The sequence below is a fragment of the Colossoma macropomum genome, unplaced genomic scaffold, assembly GCF_904425465.1.
Source record: "Colossoma macropomum unplaced genomic scaffold, Colossoma_macropomum, whole genome shotgun sequence".
NCBI lineage: Eukaryota > Metazoa > Chordata > Actinopteri > Characiformes > Serrasalmidae > Colossoma > Colossoma macropomum.
In genome coordinates, this window is record NW_023494787.1 from 41,675,081 (window position 1) to 41,691,667 (window position 16,587).

Sequence of the window (16,587 nt, forward strand, 5' to 3'; positions counted from 1 at the left end):
ACACAATTTGTCAAAAATAACTGGTATACCTTATAATTATAATAATAATCTTAATAAAAAGTTTTTCTGCCAAAACATTATTAAGAGTTTATTAAGAGTAATGGAGAACAAGAACTTTTAGTCGGCCATCAGTGTACACAGCAGTTGTTCCGGAAATGCTTACATTTTTATCATATAATAATAATAAAAATATCATAATGTAGAAATCTTTAGTGCAGAATCCTTCACCTTATCCATAGCTTTTGCTCACCAATTTACCAACAAAATGATAATTTCTGCATTGTGTTAGCACAAGCTAAAGGTGCCTCACATTCGCTTTCCCACACTGGTTAAGGCAGATCTCACTCAAACACAAACATTTTAAGTGCTTAAGACATTCAAGTAACATATTCTTTACTTTTTATTTTGCAGTTTTATGCTAAATCATTATAGTAAATACTTAAATTTAAAGCCTAACATTGAATATTAAAAGTGGAGCGTTTCAGCTGTTTAGTTATCTTTCCCTCAGTTTAGACAAAATCAGGTTCTTACTTCACCTATAAGTACACTCAGTGGTCCATTAAACAGCCCATTCATATCACAGTGGATTTTAGTGACTTCACACACACTATTCAGTTGTTGAGAGGTGGTCATTTATTGTGCGGTGTGCTTTTATTGAGTATTTTTGCCAATCAAGACTGGATTAATCTGTTTTATAAATCTGTTCTCAGCACAGACAGATTTATGTGAATATTTAAAAGGAGCAATTAAATGCGTCAGGTGATAGCTTCCCCAAGGCCTTGAGTATATTTCTGTTGCAAAAGAAACATAGCATGCGATACAGAAAAGACTTCTGAGAAAAAGCGGTGTGCACGCAGGATGCAAAGCATGCACATGCTGTTGTGCTACGAAGATCTGCAAACAGTCCAGGTGGTCCAGAACTATTGTTGAGGTGGAGATTTGGTGGTGCAGGGACCAACTAACTGTTAGCTGTTAGCATAGAATTTAGGATAGATAGTTCAGAGAGTTTCCTGCCTTCTGCTCAATGAGCGCTGGAATAGGCTTCAGCACCCCCCATGACCCAGGAGGATAAGCGGCTTATATGATGAGAAAGTTCGTTTTTTGCAGTGTAATCAAGTTCATGTTTGCAAGGTGGCGAATTTGTTGTTTGCAGTCTCCTTGACTTTGAGCTACAATAACCCAGTCCAGCTCTGTGACGTAGCATTTTAAACTGGAAGAGAAAATGATAGGTAAAGCATTTCATCTGGACAGTGAACATTTAGCTTAGGTAGTGTAAATATTTACATACCTCAGCATTTACAGTTTTACCATCTAATACCTAGTTTATCTAATCAGTCCGTCATTAAAGGAAATCAGGCTTTCTGCTAATGGGTCTAGACATGCTAGTTTCTGCCACCTTGAAAACTGAAAAGCAAATTCACACCAGTACAAGACGTCCACAAGTGCTTTGGTATAATCTTTTTATAACCTTTGTTCAGCTAGATTTGTAGCCGTGACTTTTGCTTTATGATGAGCTATAGGACTCCATGGCAAAATGCAATTTAAAGCAAGTTTCTACACCCAATGATTCCAAAGTTATTAAACAATAAGTGAGACACAGTTTGTCATGTTGCTGACAACATAGTTAAATTTATAGGGTTAATAATGAATTAAATTATTTATAGAACATTGGTTATTTTGTCATACTAGTTGATATTGGGGGGTTTATTCTGCTTCATGTGGTGCATTAACTGGGGTAGAATTGCTGTAAATCACTTTAACTTGTGGCTTAGTGCTTTTATAGGCTATTATAATGACATTCAGTATTCAAAGAATGGCCAAAATAACATTTAGGGGCCATTGTTTATATTGTCTTTGTAATGTATGTGATCTATTTTAAGAATAATTCTGGATCATAACAAAATAATTAAACTGAGTCATGGTGAAATTTTAGATAATGCAATGAATCATTTTCTGAAGAATCAAATCAAATCATGAGGTCATTAGTTTAGAAAGTTTTAAATGCCACAGTGAAGCAGGATTTCAGTAATTATGTTTATTATGCAAATATTTATCCCCCCATCTATAGTCATTCTGGCAACAGCTCAGAGGCTCAAGATGAACTACCACATCAGAAGATTACTGGTTTGAATAATAACAGCATTATCTGTCCAAGTGAAACAAGAAGGGCCGAAAGAAAACACAAAATATGCATAAAACAAATAAAGAGGCGCAATAAAAGGCAAGTTATTCACTTATAAGTGAAAAGAAGGATGGCAAAGTCTTTAAAAGTGATGATTAAAACGACAAGAGTAAAACTAGTTATAAGCTGCAATGGAAAAGTGACTCTTCAGCTGGTTTGAAGCACTGTTAATGGAGGGAGGGAGCGTGATGAAATGGCTGTGGGCAGTGAGTTGCTAATCTTTGGAGCCAGCACTATCCCTGGGTGATTTTAAAATCCAATTTAGTTCAGGATCGGTCAGACTCTCTGAAGTGTGTATGGGTGCGATGAGACATTAGCAGATTTAAAAGCCCGAAAACAGTTTTGAAGCCGGTAGAACAAGCAGGATGCAGCCAGTGTAGTGATACTGAAACCTTTATAATACCCACAACCCCATGGCTCTCGCTGCTGTAGACCCTCTGTCTGCAACGTTTTGTCCAAATCACAGACTTATGATGTAATTCGGTGAAAAGTGCATTACAGTGGTTTTAGAGTGAGAAACAATTGCGTGAGTAAAAGTGTTAGTATTGCGCGCTGAGAGTCAGGCCTCGTCTCAGAGTCAGCTCGCTCATAAGAGACTTTTAGAGATATAGCACTGTGAAATGAGAGGAAATCTAATTTGTTCACTTTACTTGTGATGCAGTATTTGTTCATATTTGGTTAAAGGCCTTTACATACCGCTGTTTGTTCAGATGATTTATTCAGACATCAGTGAACGAATTCTAACGCGTGTAGAACTGATCATATCTCACACACCATATGCGATTTTTCAGGAGGCAAACTGCAACAGTATTTTAGTCAATTTCTGCAAACTTTCATAGGTGACATGAACTCACTCCACCAGTCACTGTTGCCTATGGCGTTGGCATGCCAACAATCATGATAATGAAACTGACCTATTGACCTTTCTTACAATCATTAAAAAGATTTATTCGTCTCCTGGGTCTCACTTTATTTGGATAGTCCACTTAAGTGCCCTATAGATTCTCTACAGATGTTCAAAGTGTTAACAAACTATCTGTTGAAACTCAGTTGATTCTAAACAGTGGTGGGTTTAGGGTTAGGATTTGGACCAGGGTTAGGGCTAGGACCAGGGTGAGGGTTGGGCTTAGGTTTTGGGTTGAGTTTAAGTTTAGGCTTAGGATTAGAGCAGGTTTAGAATTAAAGAAAATTATGGCCAGTTTAGTAGATATTTAGTTGAATGTAACTTGAAAGTAAGTGTTACCGTCTCCTGCTTCGTCATGTGTAGAGCTCACATCTCCAAAAGCAGCTCATAACTTGGGTACGGGCATTCAAGTTGTGCGTGAAAGTCCTCATAAAGTTCCACCTCCTAAATGAAGCGATGAAACTGTTTGTGCTCCTTTCGCTCTTCCAAAATGGAAAGAAACCTAATGAGAAAGGATATTTTTTTTGCACCTGAAGTCATTCTCTTAAAGAAGTTCCAAAAGAAGGTTTTTTTTTAATTCCCTTAAAGAAATTCAAAGAAAGAAATATATATTTCATTATTTTGTACTTAATTGGTCATACCAATGGAAATTTGTCGTTTTGCTGTCTAACTATGCCCAATCTGGGAGCAGCACGGTGTCATGTTCACATTTTTGTTCACAGCTGTGCAGTTTTGATGAGAAAAAAGATAATTTAATGATGTTTATTGACTGCTTTGCATTTTTGTGTTGTTTTTTTGCATTGTGTTCAGTGTATAACAATTTTAACTGTATGGTCCAAGCCACATATGGCAGCGTTCTGCAAATACATGCAAAATGTGATACTCGTTGTACTTGGTGGATTTATTCATTTTTAATAAATTGGACATTTATAAAGATGAACAAATTAAGTTATATTTGAAATAAAAGCAAATTATTGAACCAGAAATATTTCCCTGATAAGTTAGCCAGCCCTTTTATGTACAGAGCCTTGAAGCTAAAGCTTTAGCATTAGCAACAAATTAGTTACTAGGTTAGCGTAGTTAATTGGCCTTAACATCTTAACATTCCAGGCTTATTACGTACTAAGGCTTATTACTGAATAACTACAGAAACTTCAATGCAAACCGGTTGAGCTATTCTTAGGTTATAGAGGTGTGTAATAAAACTATGGGCCTGCTGACGAGCACTGGCAGCGTAAGGGGTTAACTGAGACTTAATAGTATTTAAGGCCACATTAACAATTTTGTCTGAAAATGTCTGACGAATACAAATAGACATGGACCACAAAATATTATACGTAAATTATAGGTCCATAAAATTATAGGATATGAAAGGCAATGCGATTGGGAAAGCATAACACATTCTCACATTTTCAAGTGAAACATGTTATTAGGGAGGATCTCTGAGATGATAGGTGGGGGTTGTGAGAGGGGGGTGGTGAAACATGATATTATTGGTTAATATTATTGGTGCATGCTAACCTAATATAAAATCAGAAGACATCTTCAAGGCAGGCGAAAGTTATAAAACAGAAAACAAGAATTTCGTCTTTTGAATGATAAATGAAAAACGATTAATATGACCATGAGCATAAACTAACATAGTGAAAAAGGTCCATTTTGATTTCAGACTGACTTGAGTGAATGATAAAAAGCCCTTTGCCTGTCAGACGAGAACAAAGTCAAGGTTACTACACCAGAGTTATTCAAATAAATGTAAGATGAGGCAGTTTTATTGCACAAGTGATCAGAAGTCCAGTCTGAGTTTCCTTGCATTTCTAAGCTAAAGCTTTAATGTGTAAAGCCAAAGTTCAGTTTAGTCTATTTTCCTTTTGCATTACCAGCAATGATGATATACTAGAAGTTGACAGGCTCTAGCATCCATTCCCTCTCCCTGAACACTGCTATTGTGGCCTAAAGCAAGTCATTTAAGCTCAAGTTACATTACTGGTGCTGCAGCCTGACCCCCTTTCTCTGCTACTCCAGCACAGGCATTTTTGAGAAAGAGCAAAACGTGCTCAGATTAGAAATCACTCTGAAACTCCATTGTGCAGACAAAAGTTCTTTACTTTTGTGAGCTCTGTGTTATACATATTTAAAACTCAGTGGTTCGCTTATGATTGTGACAAAAATCAGCTCAGTGTGTAGGAAGCAGACTCCTGCTGTGTCACAGTTGTGTAATAACCACCAATAGTATGAGATATTTATTTTGTACTAATTTTAGTAGTATAAGATTTTAAGTCTGTGAATTATTAATACATTATACCATTCTGGACTAACAGAAAGTGATGAGATAATGTTGCTATGCCAAGATACTAGGGTAACTAGGTGCCTGTTTTCAAAAACAGAAATCACTACACTTACACAATGGTTCAGTGAAATGGTGTTAAATTCTAACAGGGCCGTAAATTGTGACTTGTATTTGCGTTAAAGAAGCATAACAAATGTCTCAAAGTGAGCAGGTTCCCAAGGCTGCATGGTTAAGGATGTGTTTGAAAAAGCAGAGGTAGCACACTTGGCTTGGCTAACTGCGCTAGATGATGTAAGCTGGAAGCAAAAACACTGAAAAGGAAAAATGTTGCGGAAAACGTCATCACCCATCGCACAGGTTAGCTCTAGTGTTAACAGTGGCCCATTAGCTGATTTAAGGCAGCCTCTGTTACTCAAGCAAGAAGTGTACTTCAGTTGTACCTTTTAGTTTTGAAGTTGTCATAAGAAACTCCACAACTCCACAACTCCCAAACTCCACAAACTCCACAAGCTGCCTTTATGAGTTCCACATAAATGTAACTCGAAACCTGAAGTTGGTCAAATCTACCAGCTGCAAACACAAGACCAGCCATTGGCTGAGCTTTGCTGTTCTCCATTGACTCCAAAAGCTATCTCTCAATTCAAGGCTGCAACCAAGATAGGAGAGACCTTGCTAGCACTGGTATTTGAAGGTTCCTCTTCAGTATGTGCCTGTAAGGCCTGTACCGACACATCATGATTTATTAACATAAGCAATACAAGATAGAAAAACAGTTCAATTTAATATTTCATAACGTTTCATTACAAACCCTGGTGCAACAGCATTCCACCGTCTGTAAGAGTTTGTGGGTGATTGAAGGTCTCAAAGGATACACCAGTTGAGTCCTTCAAATTCTCAGGAAAGAAGGATGCATTTCTCAGCTGCATTTGAAGGATGATACTCAGCAAGACAGCCTTCCTCAGCTGCCTCCTTAACTCTGACACATTCAAAAGCTGAATGAAGCTTTCTTCCTTATCTGCTGTCCTTGAGTTTGCCTGGCTTCAATAAATATATTGGCAGATATTTATTTAGAGTAGTTAATAGTTCCACATGGCTACCAGATCAAGCACAATTAAAAGTCTCTTTTCACTATTTGGACCTAGCCAGTTCCCCTTGGGGGAATCCCAAATACTGTCTTAAGAGCCATTTTGTTACTATAGTAGCACAACTGTAGCGTGTTATACAAGTTTTGCCTTCAGAAGCAGAACTTGCCACCAGACACATTGACGTTTTTTAATAAAATAAAGGACAAAACTGTTTATAAGCTATAGTGGTAACCTACTTTAAAATGCTTATTAGTAAAAAAAAATTTCTGGGCTTTAGGTAGCAAACTAGTGATACAACCTAATTATTTTACACTGCTAGCTTGCTAATTAGCAAGCTATATGCTCTACAGCTAACAGCAACACAAAGAAAGGTAATAAACCATAGTTTTAGACAAAGCTTATAATCAGACAAAGCAATTATTCACAAAATTCATGCCCGCTGTGTTCAAATTTCTCAAAAAAATGTTTCATATTGCAAGGTTTGCATGGCTAGCTGAGTAGCTCAGTGAGGCTAGACTAGCAGAGAGCAGATGTGATTGAAAAATCCACTGCGAGTGGCCACTTGTTGGTGAGGGCGCATTTAAAAAAGTGTCCTACAGCCATCCGTAGCCGGGAGTCCAAGAGAGCACAATTGGCCTCGCTCTCTCTGGGTGGGTAGGATGGCCCCTCCTTCTCCCCCCATCACCCAACGCGATGCTAGTCAGCGCAGGCGTCTGTTAGCTGACGTAACAGATCTGGCGGTTGGCGCTTTCCTCCGAGCACGTTCGGCTGTCTAATGACGTTGCGTGAGCGGCAGTTCGAAAAGAAGCGGTGGCTGGCTCCACAGGTCTCGGAGGAAGCCTGTGTTAGCCTTCACCTTCCTAGCGTTGATAGCATCGTGTGATTGGGGGAGTCCAAATGGGACTAAATTCTCCTCTTGCTGCTGGAGTGTATCTTCTTCCTTTTTCAGGGTCATGTAAAATAGTTTATAGCATCAATTGCTTTCAGAAGAAAACCTCGTTTCTTCTCCATTATTGTCATTTTTCAGTCTTTGAATTTTAAAATGCCTGTTGTTCTTTACATTGTGTGTAAATTTCACGAAGAACGGACCAAAGGAAACGGCCTAAAATGACTTGGGGAAATGTCTGGTTCCATTGACTTACATTAAGAGTAAAGTAGGTTTTTTCCTTTTCCAAGTTACAATTTTACGAGGTGTTTTTTGCAAGACTTTTTTTTCCACTGCTGTTTCTTTTGCCAAGAAATCAGCAAAAAGAACTGTACAGAATGCTGAAACATGTGGAGTAAGGTTTTATTGGACTTACGCAGAGGTCTTAGACCACTCCGTAGGGTCTCCCACACAGTCCTTTTGCTTCAAGCCGATTCACAATGCATAAGGATGGAGCAAAAAATTTGGACCACCAGGGGGTCCCTGAGGACCAGTTTAAACAGCTACCAACTGATGCAACCAAGCTGTAAGACTGAACTTTGGAGGTGTGGAAAATATCTCTACAGATTTCTTTGAAAAACTGAAACAAAGCCTGAACAGAATGGAAACAGTAATAAAAGCAAAGAGTGGAAACACAGTGGAAAGATATTATACTTGTTGTTGAGGCTGCAGTGCGGTTTTCTGTTAAATGTAGCTGTTGAATGACTTGTACTGAATAGCAGGTTTGACTGGAGGTGAAATAAATGACAGGTGGTCTCCGACCTCTGCACAGTTCTCTGTTTCATAATCGTGTGTTGTATTTGGTAACCATGCTGAGTGTGTTTATAGTAGGGCATTTACAAAGCACGTTCTGTTTATTTGCTGTGATTTGGCAGTAAATTAGCTCCATAAACTTTGGCGCTTGCTAATCTGCTACAAAGTATTTGCTCAAAAACAGTTACAAATAGTGTTTTGCATACAATTAGGACTCAGCACTGCGAACATCTCTCATAGTCTGAGCTGTGCGAGGCGATGTTTTGTGTGTGTGTGTGTGTGTGTGTGTGTATCTCTACATTCTTCTTACGAGTCAGTGTTATATTCACAAGCAGCCTTTAAAATCGATTAGTGTGAGGCCCCGTGGACTCGTAAAGAGCTCAGTCTACGGCCGCTGGAGTTTCAGAGAGAATCCCCCTCAGTTCTGTTTTTCCTGTTCTGTGGTAATCCCACCTCACACACTCTCAGGGTCCCCTGTGATGTCACAGCACAGATGATGCTGCCTGCCTCCCCCCATCTCTCCATAAACACCTTTTCCACTTCCCCACTTTTCTTTTTTTTCCTCTCCTTCCTTGTCTTTTTGTTTCTGTTTTCTGCTTCTCTTCTCCTCTCATTTCCTTTCTTTCCTCCTCTTTTCTTTTCTTTTTCACTCCTCTCTTTTTCTGTCCTCTTCCCCTCTCTTGCCCTCTTTTCCTGTTTTTTCTTCTCTTTCCCTCTTCTACATCTGTTTATGTGTTGTATTTCCTCTTCTATCTTTTCTTCTGTCTTTCCATAATCTCTTCTCTTTCCCTCTGTTGTTTCCATCTTTCCCCTTTTCCTTTAATGCCTTTCCTTCATCTCTCCTGTTTTCCTGTCCTGTTTTCTTTTCCTTTATTCTCTTTTCTTCTCTTCTCTTCTCTTCTCTTCTCTTCTCTTCTCTTCTCTTCTCTTCTCTTGTCTTTTGTCTTTTCCTGTATTTCATTTTCTTCTCATCTCCTTTTATTTATTTTTTTCTCCTCTCTCTCTCTTCTTTCCTTTTGTCATATTCTTCTTCTCTTCTCTTCTCTTTTCTTCTCTTCTCTTCTTCTTTTTTTCCCGTTCTCTTTTCATCCTCCTTCTTTTCTTCTGTTCTCAGTTCATTTCTCTTCTTCTTGTTTTTCTGTTCTCTCTTTTCCTATCGCCTTCCTTTTTCCCTTTTCTTTCCTCTATTTCTTTCTTTTTTCTTTCTCTTCTGCTCTCTTTTCCCCCTCTCCCCCTCTCCTCCTCTCACCACTCATGTCCTCCTGCAGTCTCAGTCTGAGAGTGTGAATGTGCATCAGGCAGTTAATTCACACCACTCCCCTGTGAACAGATATAGAGGACACTGTGTGTGTGTGTGTGTGTGTGTGTGTGTATGTGTGTGTGTGTGTGTCAGAGTGAGTGCTTAAATGCACTGAGAGAGGCACCACTGTTGTTTTCAAACATGACTGGTCCTGATATGCATTGGCGTTGATGTAGATCCAAACATCTGTCCCTCTACAACAGTTAAGCTTTGTGTTTTTTTCACCGCCGCAGTGGGTTTGGTTTACTTTAAATAGAAAAAAAAAACAAAAACAAAAGCTGAAGTAGGCCATGGCTAAAACACTTCCAGCCCCAAGCCAAGAAATCATCATCCATCACAGCACTGCCACTCTAACACCCAGCCAACTAACCAGCATTTACATTCTCACATTCTTTCACTGGAAATAGAACCATTTATCTCATGCCTTCTCTCCAATCTCTCTCTCTCTCTCTCCCTCTTTCTCTCTCTCTCTCTTCTCTCTCTTCCATCTGAATTTATACTCCAATCCTTCACATCCTCCCCATGTCCTCATCTTCCTTTTTTCCTCTTCTTTCTCTCTTTTCCCATTTCTCAATCTCTTTACCCCATCTGATTTCTCTACTTTTTAATCTATTCCTCCTCTTCCCCTTCCTTCCCTCCCTCTCTCTGCCATCGTCCTGTCTGTGCTATACCTCCATATTCTGTTATCTCTCTCTCTCTCTCTCTCTCTCTCTCTCTATCTCTTTTTCCACTCCCTCTTTCTAGTCTTTGTATGTCCTGGGACCCTCTTGAGGGTCCAGGCGGCCAGTTCGCTGCAGGAGGCTGAGCACCAGTCGGGGGCGTGGTGTAAAGACCCTCTGCAGTCCGGTGACCGGCTCTACGTCATGCCCTGGACACCGTACCGGACGGACATGCTGTATGAATACGCCTCGTGGGAGGACTTCAGACAGAACCGGGCCACCACCACCTACAAGTGAGCAGTGAAACCCACCAGTGTTAAAGAAACAGTTTGGCCAGAACTGACCCCCCCACCTTACTTCAAGTGTTGTCAGTCTGCCAAGACATATTAGGTGTCTCAAGTTTGCTTCTTTAGTTTAGCACTGGAGCTCCAGGGCTAATGTCGCTAACATGTTATGCACCATTTAGCACTGTGTAAACTACTTAAATCATTAAAGACTCGCCTCAAATCACTTTTTCAGTCATCTCTAACAGACTTGCTTATGAGCTTATAAGCTTGCTTATGCTTTTTGTCTGGGTTCACTGATTTCAGCAGCTGATATCAGCTCAAATTACCAGGGGGCCACTAGCCAGGTGGTCTTCTTCAAAGAGGGCCATCTAATGTTTTACCATGTTCACATGCAGCCTAATAATCCTTTAATAATCCAACTAATTGCTCAATCGGAATAGAATCTGTCCATGTATACACCTCAGTCAGTATAGGTTAGTCCGATTGAGGCCATTCAGAATACAATTCCAATCCGATTGGTAATCCTGTAATTTGTTTGATAATTCCAGTCATTTCTTAATTCTGACACCTGCACCTACTGCTGTGTCCTGAATGAATCCACAAAGGCAGATTTAACTAACTATTATTCTAAATTAGGATAAGAGCTAAATTAGCTATAGCTAAATTACAGCCATGCCTGCTCAGTGCAGCGTTCATGCTGTGTCAGGTTTTCGTTTGAATGGTTCCTCTTGCATGCAGCACTTTGTTTCTGCTTTTAGCAACGCAAGCTGCACCCTAAGCTGATTTTAAGTAGCTTTGTTAGGTAACCAGACACAGTGTCTTGCAAATGAAGCTAATCTACCCATCAGATATAAAATTCAGCCACGGAAAATGAAAAGAAATGATGTGCAGGATAGATTGTGAATATGCGATGGGCCATATGAAGCTAGTTTGAGACCTTCATGCATCAGAGGTCTTCTAATTTGAACCATTTTCTGGTCCAGTATTTTGAAATCACTGTTAGTTAACTGACTTATTAGTGTAACTGATTGGCCAACGGATGTCGTACCTACCAGTGGCTGCAAAATAAAGGGCCAGAACCTGGATTTAAGGTCCAGATTTGAAGACTACCACACAGTGTCAGAAGTCACATAAGCAAGTCTGTATGTGATGATTTAGACATGCGGTTTGCACAAAAGTACAAAAACTGAAGAATAAAAATTCAGACAACAAACATATCTTGGCTGATCAGCTACATTTGAGGTAAGGGTAAAATTGTGTAAATCTGATTTTTTACCAAACTGCTCCTTTAAAGTACCACTTACAGAGCTAATATTGGGCTGCCGTTGGTAGAGAAGAGTTCTGTAGAAATTACATTATCACTTTTTTTTATTTTATTGTGAGCCCAGCAACTCCCAGTGCACATGCAGACCTAAGGCATGCATTGTAAAACAGGCTTCTACATTACTAGTCTGTAAACGTACATCATGAATTATAGCAGCAGTGATGATGGAGAGAGTTTTGCATCACTATGTATCATGAAACGCTGCAGTTTTTCCTTATTTTTGGTCATCAGGCCTGGTCACTCATTTCTGACATTTCCTTTCCTAGGTTGCCAAACCGAGTAGACGGCACAGGCTTTGTGGTGTACGATGGGGCCGTCTTCTATAACAAGGAGCGCACGCGCAACATCGTCAAATACGATCTGCGCACACGCATCAAAAGTGGAGAGGCCATCATCACCAACGCCAACTACCACGACACCTCTCCATACCGCTGGGGTGGCAAGTCCGACATCGACCTGGCCGTGGACGAGAATGGCCTGTGGGTGATCTACGCCACTGAGGCCAACAACGGACGCTTAGTGGTCAGCCAGGTGAGAGAAGTGAATATAAACAGTAGTGGTGTTTCCTTTTCGTTTTTGGTTTAGATTTTTTGAGGTTTTTACTCATTCATACCAGAAGAAAGTGTGACTATAAACAATAGAGAAATGGGACTTCCTTTTTGAATGAAACGGCTAAAATAGATATAATAGAGGGATCTAACAGAATACAAGTATTCGGAATACAGAAATAAAGTGTGTGTATTAAGCCAAGTTACATTTTTTAAAGGCAATACTCAGAACACAGTAACCTTTCAATTATTTAAGATAATACTTTTAGAATTTATGCCCACAAAATTAAAAATGTGTGGCTTAATTAAAAGAAACACCATTAATACTTGTTTATTAACTTTTAAAATCAGTGCTATACAGACATTTTCTAAAAAGAACTCAAAAAATGGCTTCTTGATGAATCTTAGAATTCCTGCTAAAGCCTGAGTAGACTAATAAATCAATGTGATGATCGGTTATTAATCTCAGTGTTACTGAGCTCTGCTGAGGCCTGAGTAGACTAATAAATCAATGTGATGATCGGTTATTAATCTCAGTGTTACTGAGCTCTGCTAAAGCCTGAGTAGACTAATAAATCAATGTGATGATCGGTTATTAATCTCAGTGTTACTGACCTGTTCATTGTGGCAGTACCCTTCGTCACTGGGGTGGTACCCTCAAGGGTACATCTCAGTACCTTTAGTCAGGGGACATAACTGTACCATAATACTTTGAAAATATATTTTCTAAGTTGTATTGACTCCACACACCCCGTCTCATCTTCAAGCTTTTTATTTTATTGTTCTGGTTTAAAACATTAGATTATGAAAAGGTAAAAATACTTACACAGTGGAAATGTAAACATATACTTTTCCACCGTGAAAACTTATTTAAGGTACACAATTGGACCTTAAAACCACTGTTGCACATTTAAGGGTACATTTGCATTGTTTGTACCTTGATGAATGAAAAATGTACCTGCACTGTACCTTTATTTCTAACGGTGTACAACATCTGTTTACTGATATGAGAAACAGTCACTCAATCAATGGAGCGAATGGTGAAAGCACAAATGGTGTTTCATCACAAGCTGGGATGAAGACTGGAAACTGTGCCCACTCTTTGGAAATCATGTATTTTTTTATGTTCAGGTTCATGTGAACCCTGCGTTTAAGTGATGAAAAGATTCAGTGATGAAAAGAGACTTATTGAAGGTAATAAATATGTTCTGAGGAATCTTATTTTGCACATTCATATAACTATAACAAAATGCACTGCCTTCACTGCCTCAGAGATATCAGACTTTTGCTTAAAACATCATTTGCAATGATTAACGTCTTTTGTGACACATGCTGCACCAGATAAACTAGAATATCTTCCGTCGCAGAATCTTGTACTCACACAACCTTACGATTCTTATCCTTTAATTTCCTCATGAATGCCTTTAGAAAACTCTGTAGAGCAAAAGAGTCTCTGAAAAGTACAAAATACTTTCATAACCTTGTCCTGAGTTCGATTCAGTCCCTATTACTGTATCTTTTCTCTCCAAAACTGTCAGCTTTGTGCATTTTCTTTTTTACAGAGTTTGAAAGGCTCTGTTCATTCCTATACAAGCGTAATATTTAAGGTGCTTGGGTTAGGTGAAATGATCAAAAACATCATTTTAATGATCTTTTGACTCAATATTTTGGTAAAGATGTTTTTATGGTGGTGTTCATGCTGAATTGTAGAGTTTTTTTTTTTTGTTTTTTTTGTTTTTGAAGATAGAAGCTTTTCTGCTGAATGCTACACACTATGTGCCTATCAACTTCAGCCTGTAATCATCACTGCAAAGAACCTCAGGTTGTTTTCTTTTTTTTTACGTTTTGGGATAATTTCATCATGAATGGACCAGCAGAGCCTTTGTAAAGCAAACAATTCACAATTTCTTTAACTTAACAAATGTTAAAGATGAGGTTCAGCCAAAAATCTAATTTACACAGTTTACCAAATGTAGTCAATCAGACGAGACATGTTTGGTGTCTGAAGTTTACTTCTGTAGTTTTGCACTGGAGCTACGAGGATAATGTAGCTAACCAGGTAGGCAACCAGTTAGCATTGTGCCTACATCATCACACATTTGTGTTAAAACACGTCAAGTTGTTAAAGGACCCGTATCATGGAAAGCTAAATATTACTTGCTTTTTAAATAAAAGATTAATGAGTTACCATTAATTTCCCAGTCCATACAGCCCATATAAACACTTATAGACTCTTACAAACACTTAGTTGCAAAAACCCATTTTGTAGTCATTGTTTTTGTGTTGTCACAAAAACCAAAACATTTACATGTCTCTAGCTTATAAGCTTACACTGTTGGAAATAAAGGTTCTGTGCAGGTATATTTTTTGTTCATCAAGGTACAAACAATGTAAATGTACCTTCAAAGGTACAACAGTGGTTTTAAGGTTCAATTGTGAACATTCAATAAGTTTTTCTAGGTGAAAAGTACATATTTGTACCTTTTCATAATCGAATGTTTTAAAAACAGAGCAATAAAATGAAAAGCCTGGAGACGAGACGGGGTGTGTGGAGTCAATACAACTTAGAAAATATAATTTCAATGGATTATGATGCAATTATGTTCCCTGACTAAAGGTACTGAGATGTACCCTTGAGGGTGCCACCCCAGTGACAAGAGGGGCACTGCCCCAGTGACAGTTTCATACCTTTATTTCTGAGAGTGTACAGTACTCAGAGCGGAAGTCATTTATCTAGTATCAGTCTTAAAGGTACAGTAACAAAAAAACACCTGTTTAATTCTTAGGTATAAACAGAGCTGGAAAGTGCTCATGTACAAATTAATTATGACTGATTTTGGTGATTTACAAAAACACATACAAACATCATAAGTGGAGCTCATGGGAAAACAAAATAAAATACAAATTCAAATAGGCTTGCTTATGGTTTCTGACACTGTGTGACATACTGTGTCTACAAAATGGACGTGTGCAGTTTTCACCATGATGCTAACCTGGCAGTTGGAAGCCTTTATCGCATGTTAGTTACTTCAGCCTTGTAGTTCCAGTGGAAAACTAAAGAAAAAACTTGACCTCATTTGGGGAACGGGGAAAATTGTACACATTCTTGGCTGAATCATTGCTTTTAAAGGTGTGGTATGTAAGATTAGGGTGATCTGTTAACAGAAATGGAACATAACACAAAACCATGTTTTCTTTAGTGTATAATCACCTGCAATTATGAATCGTTATGTTTTTGTTAGTTTCTTCATATCTACATAGGTCTTCTTCCAACAGAGGCTGCCATGTTGCGCCACCATGTTTTTACAGAGCGGACAAACCGAACTCTGGCTCTAGAGAGCACCTCTCATATTTTTATGCTGAAGCAGCAGCTTGAATCTGGTGGCGCTATAGCACCAGTTGGAAGACGTTGAAAGATGAAGAATCAGTGATTGCTGCCAGTGCTGGCTAACCATTTTGTGTTGCGATATATGTGAGAACCCAAATTTTGACAAATGGAGGATCATACTTAGTATTTAGCACAAGGAAAAGCAAGAGGGTGAATCCTTGTTGTCAAAGAAGCAAAAACATGATGGCCACTGTAGGTTCTACTGCACGCTTGGAAAGGGTCGGGTGAGGGAGGGGGATTCAGCTGGTTGAAATGTGCAACCTCACCTCTAGATGTAACTAAATTTTACACACTGGGCCTTTTCAACACAAAATTTCAACACAAATCAGTCATTGAGATAAAAACATTCACAGTGGTTTGAAGTAAAAATAATATGTCTATAATGTAAATATAGCCATTTTACACATACATTTAATATCTAAAATGACCAGTGAACCTGCATGTGTCTTCTGAGTTTTTATATATAATTTTGATGGTGGTAAAATAGTGGAAGTGGAGTTTTCTTTAGGCACTATTTTGCCTTTAAACACCCTGCATGTACATATCTGCTATGAATGGATTTAAAAAAAAAATGTTTTATTCCAAAAACCCCATCTCAGTATTATCATAAAACAACGCCTCAGGCGGTATATTCATAACCTTTTCAAATAATAGCTTTCTGCAAGGGAGCTTTTAGAGGCATTAAACACTTTGAACGTCTGGTTCCTATCACCACCACTGTGAACAAATCTGACTTAGTAAGTTTCTCTAGAACGGAGCATTTCACATCAGAAACATTTCACACTATTTGTGTTGAATAATGGGCATAATTCCAGTTTAGATTAAGATTAATTTCTCCTCTCCTGTAAAGTTACCAGTTTGGAGATTTTCCTAATACAGTGCTTTAATGCTGCCAGAATGAACTGAGCGTCTCCCTCTCTTTGGTCCAGGTGAATCCATACA

At 38.7% G+C, this 16,587-nt stretch overlaps 1 protein-coding gene across 1 annotated transcript in view; it reads left to right on the top strand.

The window, feature by feature from the left end:
- Nucleotides 1-16,587, top strand: part of adgrl1a (adhesion G protein-coupled receptor L1a) — a 270,179-nt gene that overhangs the window by 202,900 nt on the left and 50,692 nt on the right. Inside the window, exons 5-7 of the mRNA XM_036567396.1 lie at nt 10,184-10,391; nt 11,976-12,240; nt 16,575-16,587. The exon at nt 16,575-16,587 is cut by the window's right edge and continues 315 nt beyond it. Of these exons, the coding sequence (XP_036423289.1) occupies nt 10,184-10,391; nt 11,976-12,240; nt 16,575-16,587 (486 nt within the window). The remainder of the gene's footprint in view (nt 1-10,183; nt 10,392-11,975; nt 12,241-16,574) is intronic.